General features: G+C 39.4%; 1 protein-coding gene across 2 annotated transcripts; it reads left to right on the top strand.

Annotated features, from left to right (window-relative positions):
- Positions 1-2,732: 2,732 nt before the first annotated feature.
- LOC149839084 (enolase (DUF1399)) lies at positions 2,733-7,260 on the top strand. 2 transcript variants are annotated; one of them, XM_090002254.1, is made up of 8 exons: positions 2,733-3,011; positions 3,402-3,510; positions 3,599-3,985; positions 4,103-4,345; positions 4,734-5,278; positions 5,738-5,862; positions 6,188-6,339; positions 6,422-7,260. In XM_090002254.1, exons 1-8 carry the CDS (start codon positions 2,830-2,832, stop codon positions 6,485-6,487), a joined length of 1,809 nt encoding a protein of 602 aa, XP_089858380.1. In that variant the 5' UTR covers positions 2,733-2,829; the 3' UTR covers positions 6,488-7,260. The 2 variants fall into 2 exon arrangements, with proteins under 2 accessions (XP_089858380.1, XP_089858379.1); XM_090002253.1 differs by having other exon boundaries at positions 6,417-7,260.
- Positions 7,261-8,175: the final 915 nt, after the last annotated feature.

Raw genomic sequence — 8,175 nt, 5'->3', positions numbered from 1 at the left:
TGATCTATATGGTTTATTTAGTAAGAATATAATTTTGAATCAGTATGACATGTGAGCAGGTTTTTATAAGGTTTCAAAAATCAACAACTCAAAAATTTCATAAATTTTAAGTCTCTTAAAATTAATATTTTATTGTGAAAAAAACACAATTGAAAAGTATGTACTCAACAAATAAAACATGTTGAACACATCTATGAGGTCTGATTTTCAAAATATGACTTACAATATTGAAAATCAGCACTATCTATACTGTATGGACGGTAAGAGGAACCAATTTTCCTATATATCTATTCCAATGCATTTACACTTTTTTACATGTAAAAAGTCTTGTTTCCTCTTTTTTTTCCTTTTAATTGGATCCAGTAATTCCAAATGAAATTCATTCTGAATTTGACTCGACTACACTTTATCTACTTCAGATTTGGATCTAATGTGATCCACCTGTATTCCAATCCTCCCTAATTGGTAATCACTTTAGCAAGGTCAAAGTAGCATGGTGCCTAGGGGTGGCAAAATCTGACCCGACCAGCCAACCTGTTTCTTAGTCGGGTTAGGGTTTGGCTTAAACAGGTTCATGTCATAAACGGGTCGACCCACCTAACCCGTTTATTAAATGGGTCATGTTCGTGTTAGGGGTATGTCAACCCGCCAACCCGTTTGACCCGTTTAATAAACGGGTTAGGCGGGTGGGTCAATCCGTTTACACGAACCCATCAACCCGCAATATATATATATATATATAACCCTAACTCCTAACTTTACACTTTAGTCACCCACCTAACTCCTTCCTACCCAGCCGCAACCGACCCCATTGCCACCCCTAGTTTTTACCCGATTTGCAGAAAAAAAGTATATGTATTTTTTTGTGTGTTTCTAATTGTGCTATTCGGTAGACAGGTTGTTCGGGTCCGTTATCATATCTATGTTATCGGGTTGACCCGTTTAATAAACGGGTCACCGTGTCGTGTAATCAACCCGACCTGACCCGTTTATTAAACGGGTTAACCGTGTCATGTCGGGTTACCCGTTTAATAAATAGGTCATGTTCGTGTTTGACACATCCGACCCGTTTAATAAACAGGTTGTGTTCATGTTGAGGTATTCTGACCAGCCAACCTGTTAACCCGACCTGCCAACCGGTTAACCCGACCCACCAACGCGCGCCGACCCTACAGGATTGCCACCCCTAATGGTGCATATCCAAAATATACAAAGATGATTTGGACACTGGATCTGTATTGAGGATAATAATTAAAAACAGGTTCCTTTGTCCTAGTAAACTATCACTGGCGTCAGGTATATGAAACTTCTCGAACAAGGACAGATTAGGCTCTGTAATCTGTTGTAAGCAGTGTACTGCTTATATCTAGAAATTGCACTCAAATCAAATATATATATATATATATATATATATATATATATATATATATATATATATATATATATATATATATATATATAGGTCAACTTACCAAAAACATGTTTAAGATATGCTAGAAGAATAAAGCTTTATCTTAACCTGCCAAGATGTTAAGCACAATATATGCTGATTTTCATCATTTAAAACTTCAAGAAAAGAAAAAGGAAATGTCATACATCCCCGCATTAAAATTTTGGTATTGAACAAGAAAAAGTTTACAAGTTCTTTGCCTATTTTTGCAAGGCCAACCATTGGTGTGGAGTTAGGACCCCTATCTCTCTCTCTATAATGCATAATATTCGGGTCCATTTTCTCCAAAAGGGGTGCACTATCCACTGGGTAAAGTACCCTGTGATCCCAAACCCACAGAAATCTTTGTCCAGCTAAAAAGTTACAAACTCAAGGGCGTTTCCCTTACGTTTGCAGACCTTATTCAAGTTGTTTTCCACCATGAGGGAATGTTCTTTCTTGTTATGCAATCCAACACAAACTAGGCCAAGAAGACGGGAAATTTTCCTGTTTCTTTATTATCATTTCTATGGTTGAGTAACCTCGGGTTTCAAATGTTGGATAGATACAAGCTTTTTAAATGTGGTGTAAGTAAAAATTTCAAGAAATAGGTAAGGAACTAATGAGCTAAAAATCATAGGTACAAATTGTATCTACTCAATCTAACCACATAGATGTGTTCAACATGGTTTATTTGTTAGAATGATGCTTTGGATCATGTTTTTTTATGTAAAAAGGTAGGGTTGTAAATGGGTCCGATCCAGAAAGAGTAATTTGCAAAATTTAGCTGTCCCGGTTCAGAACAGACCGGACTCCCCAATGTATTTTGGTATCCGAAATCGGACTCATTTGCTATAAAAAGTGATTTTTGAGTTATTAAAGTTTGGTACATTATTAAACATCTTTGAAAACCTAATTACTAATCATAATTACATTATTCAAAACAATTTTCTTACTAAAACAAACCATGTAAATTAGATCCTTAACATTCGATCCACAAAAAAATTGGAAATTTTTGAGAAAAAGTGATTTATATAGCCAATATTTACTATTTTTTTAAAAGCATGCATGGAACTGCAATATTTTGTATCAGATATAAAAAAAAATGAAGAGAACATTGAAAGGTACAGCTAGAGAAATGAAAGCGGAAGCTTTGTCTGATTATGGATGGAGTTGTTATCATTAACATTCTATTTGCTCAGAAATTGCAAGTGGCTATCAGGCAGGCCTGCCATTTGCCTTTCCCCATTTTCTCACTACCTCGCCCCGCCCCCCCCTCCACGTCTCCCTCTGGCCACTTTATCTCTCTAGAAAACCATGTTTGATTCCCCCATCATGTAGTTAATGGTGATCCTGGTACAGGGACAAGAGAGAAAAGCAAAGAGGACCACCATCAGAAAATGGTGCCTCAAACAAATGGGGAGCCTTCATTTTCAGAGAACTCTTCACCCCAATCAAAGCCGGGGATCCGGATGAATGTGGATTTGGTAGCAGCGGCCAGAAAGCTTCTCTCCTTTCTCAGAATAGTGCATCATTCTCCATGGCTGCATCAAACTGGTACCCTTGTGCAGGCCATAAGAAGGTTGTGCTCTTCTTCTCTGACTAAATTCAAGATTGGATTACCACGATTTGATTCTTAAGACCCACTTCTTATAGCAATATGGGATCATTGTTTTCCATTTTAATCTTGGGATTTAATTCTTAACACCCACGTCTGATAGCAAAGATGGGATGTTTCGTTTTCCACTTTAATCTTAGGATTTGATTCTTGACACACTCTTCTGATAGCAAAGATCGGATTTTTGGTTTCCATTTTAATCGTAGGATTTGATTCTTAACAGTTAACATCCACTTCTGATAGCAAAGATGGGATTTTTGTTTCCTATCTTAATCTTAGGATTTGGTTCTTCAAACCCACTTCTGATAGCAAAGATGGGATTTTTTATTTTCATTTCAATCTTCTTATTTTCAGGTACCACCAATTATGGATGCCTCTGTATGCCCAAATATTCGATACCTCTCCACTGGTTCTGCCTCCTCTGGATGTACAATACATCTGGTTCTGCCACACCTTGAATCCGGTATTCTTCATCACCAATCAGTCTTCTCCGCCATCAGAAATCACAGGAATTGATATGGTACTAACTCTTGCAGAATTCTGTTTTTCAGGTCGCTTTCCAACGGTATTGCTTGTCGAGATTCTCTAAAGTTATCGAGAAACCGGCCATCTTTGACGATGAAAACGAACAGTACGCGATGAACAGATGCAGGGATATTTGGAAACAGAGGTACCCATCCGAACCGATCAATCCGAAACCTGGTTCCGAGACTCCGATGGTCGATACCGATCTTGACGGGGTGGATTTGTTGGCAGTGGCGATCAAGCAATTGGGGTTCTATGAGTTGGTGTGCGAGCCACTCTGGAGGGAGAGTTCCTTCCTGATATCTGCAAAGCACAGATACAGAGGGTTCATCTATCTGCTGCAGAAGTTTGGGGATTGCCATTCTGTGTTGGTACCCACAATTGATATCCTTCTGATATGGATGACCCATCTGGTAGGTCAGAGGCTGGTTTATTCATCTGTTTGTTGATTCTTTTGTTGTGGGTGTCGATAGATATGAAATGGTTGTGTAGGGAAATTGACGTTGTTGGTGGTATTTTGGTGGTGGCAGAGTTTTCCGGCGAGTTACGGCCGGGCTGTTGGGGAGATGGAGATGGAGATGATTGCAGATTGGGATTGTGTGAAAGAGGAAGACTTGAAGGCTACGTCCAGATTATGGGAGGCCACCTTCGATCATCCGTACGAGAGAGCAGGGGTGACTTTCAATAGAACTAGATCGCCGGTTTATTGGGAGGTGTCGGTTGAAGATGTGAATCGGAGGTTCAAATCGCTTGAACCGAGACTTGTTACAGAGGTAAAATGAAAACAGCAAAAAATTTAAGTGGGTAGTCTGATGCACGAGAGTATCCAGAAAATGGAATACTGTGTAGCAATATCCCAACTTATCCCATTTTGCTGTATAAGTTTTCAATTCCAAATATGTTGATAATTTTCGTACTTTTCTCACGCACTACCAACAGCAAAATATTGTCTTTCCTCTTGCCTCATAAAAGATACATGCCTCTTGTCATTCAACACCAACAGCAAATTATTGTATTTATCTTTGTGTCTAACATCTTTTATGATTGAAAGTTTTTGTACTGCTCCTTGATCAAGATATGAATTTGTACTGTTTATATCATCTAAACATGGTTACAAGTTTATCTTTAAAAGTAATTTCCTTCATGTTTTTATTAGCACAGCTTTGTATATTCATGAAAGGAAGTGTAGAGGAAGGGGATATTAAGAACACCTTGTTGAGACTAAAGACTCTTAGACGCCACAAACAGTTCAAAATGGACAGACACGTCTCTACTATCTTGCCATGCTCATCAGAGATGGTTTTTTGGCGAAAAGAATTCCAATTGTGGTGTGAATTTGGAACCAGGGGAGTCATTCTCGAGCTCCGGCAGTTGGGAAGGAGTTGTTTTCATTCAGATGAAGTGAAGGAAAGTATTGTTTTTGCATGGAAGGAGATGATGAGGGCACCATCTCTCACAGTTGGCCGAGAGGTAACAGTAGCAGAAAAGCAAGGGAAGGCAAGGATAAGAGTGGTGGCATCAATAACACCACCAGTTCAAGCACCATATCTGCTCAAGTGTGTACCTGATAGGGTGACAGATGATGCTGGTGCAATGATTTCTGATGTTGTTCTCCGGATGAACAAGTATCGGCCTCAGGAGGGTAGATGGTTGTCTCGGACAGTTCTTGACCACACTGGAAAAGAGTGCTTTGTTGTAAGAATCAGGTAAAGCCCTTTTGTTTATTTTGAATGTGGGCTATGAACTTGTGCAAGAGACGTGATAGTGTTGTAAACTACTGATTTGAAAACTATAGCTAATTTATTTGATGACCGAAAACTATACAGTGTATCCTTAGAAATGATTGCTAGGTTTTGCGAAAACAAGTCTTGACAGTCTTACTGATGCCATGTGCAACAAGATGAAACTCTTCTCCGAGAATACCTCCAACTTCTCCGTTAATTGCAAAATTTCTTCTAGATTTTGTAATCGGCATCAAATGATGGAGATGTAATGTTTCGTTTCATTCTGGCTCATGTATCGATGCTCTTCTTGTTGGGGATTATATGATCTTGCTACTAGATTAGATTGAGTTCACTAGGTTTTCAGATACAGCAGGCTAGCCGCATTGAGTTGTTCCAAATACAACTTGTTTCAGTTTGTTAACACCTTGCTTTCAAGTATAGGGTGGCTCAAGGAGTTTGGAGAAGAGGAGGAGATAATCCAAAACCAGTGAAGCGGGAGGAGCGAATCATCCAAGTATGCGATGGTCCGTGGTCATATGTTGCTGACTCCATAGGGGTGGCCCCAGGTAATATATACCTTCATGCTCTGTATTTACCACGCGGATAATGAGTTGATTTCAGTAAACCGAGTTAGAATTTTCGCATAATAGTAAGTATGTCAATAATGACTTGATTTCAGTAAGTGGAGTTAGAATGGTGATTAATTTCTGGATTCACTGATCAATGTTATTTGGATGGTAGTCTACAGCCAGCCTCTTGTTCAAAATATACCTGAATAGTCTTGGGGGAGATGATCCATCCACTTTACAATGCATTCAAGATAGTTGGGTATACTAATTTGGGAAACAAAATTTGACTCAAGATGTTTGATGTTTATGATTGAATTTGCAGAAAAGGTTGTGGGAACAGCCACACCAAAAGAGGAATTTAGAGAAGCTTTGCACGAGAAGAAGGTTGTATGGTCTCTATCAACTGGCCATGATCTGACAATACAATGGGAAAAAGGATTAGATCTCTGTCTAGAAAACAGTTCTGGTGAACCTGTAAGTTTTTGGGCAATCCGACTATTCCAGTTGCATGTCAAATTCTGTTATATTTAGAAAAAAGGCAACATTTGCAGGTTAGGCTACTGAAGGGGAGGAAACTACAGTATCAGGTAGCAGAACCACATTTAGGGGAAGGTCATGTTGAGGAGGGGTTTGTGACATTGGTTCGATATTCATCGGAAGATCCAGTTGGAAGGGCGACAGCTCTATTGAATTGGAATTTCTTTGCTGTTGAGTTCTTGCCAGAAGAAGATGCAGCTATGGTGTTGCTAGTGTGCACTGCGATAGTTCGGACAGTTTCAGAGGTAAAGAGAGAAGACGTGGGGAATTTGTTGGTGAGAAGAAGGCTGAAGCAAGCGAAAGCAGGAAGCAGAGACTGGGGGTCTGTAACACTGGATGACGATGCATTTTCTCGCTTGAAAGGTGAGATTTCATCTGACGTGCACCTTCGGCCTTGGCATTGGAATCCTAATGCGGTTATGGTGTTGCCGGAGGTCAGTTACAGTGGCCAAACTGGGCTTAGTCATTATTCAAATGCTGATGGTGGAGAGCAATTGTATAGGGGAGGAATTTAGAGAGAAGCTCTCTTTTAGGCTTTAACAAGTTGGTTGGATAGTGAACTCTCAGTGCAAAGACGTGATGAGACCTGTTCAACCATGAAGATTGTGGCTCTGTACGCTGATAAGAACAGGATCAGCCAATCTTCAAGTGACTTGAATATGAGACCACCGCCAACATGCATCAACTTTTGAGAATCCATATTTGCATCTGAAATGTAGCTTCATTCTTATTGCTGAACAATTTCAAGAATGAAGTATAGGGGGCTCTGGGCATGACAGTTGCAGCTGAGTCAGATTAATGCTGAAGACCTTGTATGACAGAATTCAGACTTAATGCTTAATACTTCTATGTGCCAAAGTATGGGTCATTCAAGTCTGGTTTTGACAGTATTTAAGAAACCGATTCACCTAGTGAACCGATTTTAACAGCATCGGTCCTCACTTGAGAAATGTCCATTTCCCATGCCCACAAGTAGGGGTGGGGAAAGTGCAGGGCCGCCCAATGGGCCAAGCCGACCCGGCCCACCATGGGCCGGGTTTGGGCCAAGGTTTTAGGCCCTGGCCGTTAGGTACCGAGCCGAAACCCAGCCCGTTATGTACGTGGGCCCGTGGGCTACCCGGCGGTTATTTATTATTTTTAATAATATAAAATTTTAAAAAATTAACTATTGCATAATAACTTGCAATATAAAAAAATAATAATAATAATAATATATAACCGAGTTATGCAGATTCATGGGACTAAACCGATAACAGATCAGACCTTAACCCAGTCCATAGTGGGTCAGACCAGTCCCCATTGGGACTGGGTCTAAAGGGTTCAACAGTATCACATTGCTTTTGTAAAAAAAAAAAAATGGTTTGCAAACTCGTCTAGCTTCATTTTAGCGCAATCAAGTTGTGACGTTAATGCACTGTTGGAACCTTTTTGGGTGATAGTAAAATAAATGGTATTATTATTTATTTATGCAAATTATGTGTTGTGTTTCAACGAGTTGCATACGTGAATAAAAGTCTTGCCTATTCGCCTAACCGGGTCTCCAACCAAATACAAGCCAATTAAGTTATGTGTAGTATACACTTTTAATGGTGATGCTTGGTTGCAAATGATAACTTAACATGTGGATATACTATAGAGTATCACATAAAAACATGTTTTAAGTTTTAAATAAGCATGATACTCACCTAATTGAACCCTAACAGAGCATGGGCCGGTTAATTATGTGAAGCATGTTTTTTTATATTGTTTTTATGAATGTGTTGACATGGTAAC

This window comes from Nuphar pumila, chromosome 4 (genome assembly GCF_984573655.1).
Source record: "Nuphar pumila chromosome 4, dmNupPumi1.hap1.1, whole genome shotgun sequence".
NCBI classification, from domain to species: domain Eukaryota; kingdom Viridiplantae; phylum Streptophyta; class Magnoliopsida; order Nymphaeales; family Nymphaeaceae; genus Nuphar; species Nuphar pumila.
This window is presented reverse-complemented; position numbering and strand designations above follow the sequence as displayed.

What these genes read in the sequence shown, in the direction of transcription:
- LOC149839084 (XM_090002253.1), top strand. Translation starts at nt 2,830, where the DNA reads ATGGTGCCTCAAACAAATGGGGAGCCTTCATTTTCAGAGAACTCTTCA. An exon ending in TCTGCCACACCTTGAATCCG is followed by an intron (nt 3,511 to 3,598) that starts GTATTCTTCATC and finishes TCTGTTTTTCAG; the next exon opens with GTCGCTTTCCAACGGTATTG. An exon ending in AAAACAGTTCTGGTGAACCT is followed by an intron (nt 6,340 to 6,416) that starts GTAAGTTTTTGG and finishes CAACATTTGCAG; the next exon opens with GTTAGGCTACTGAAGGGGAG.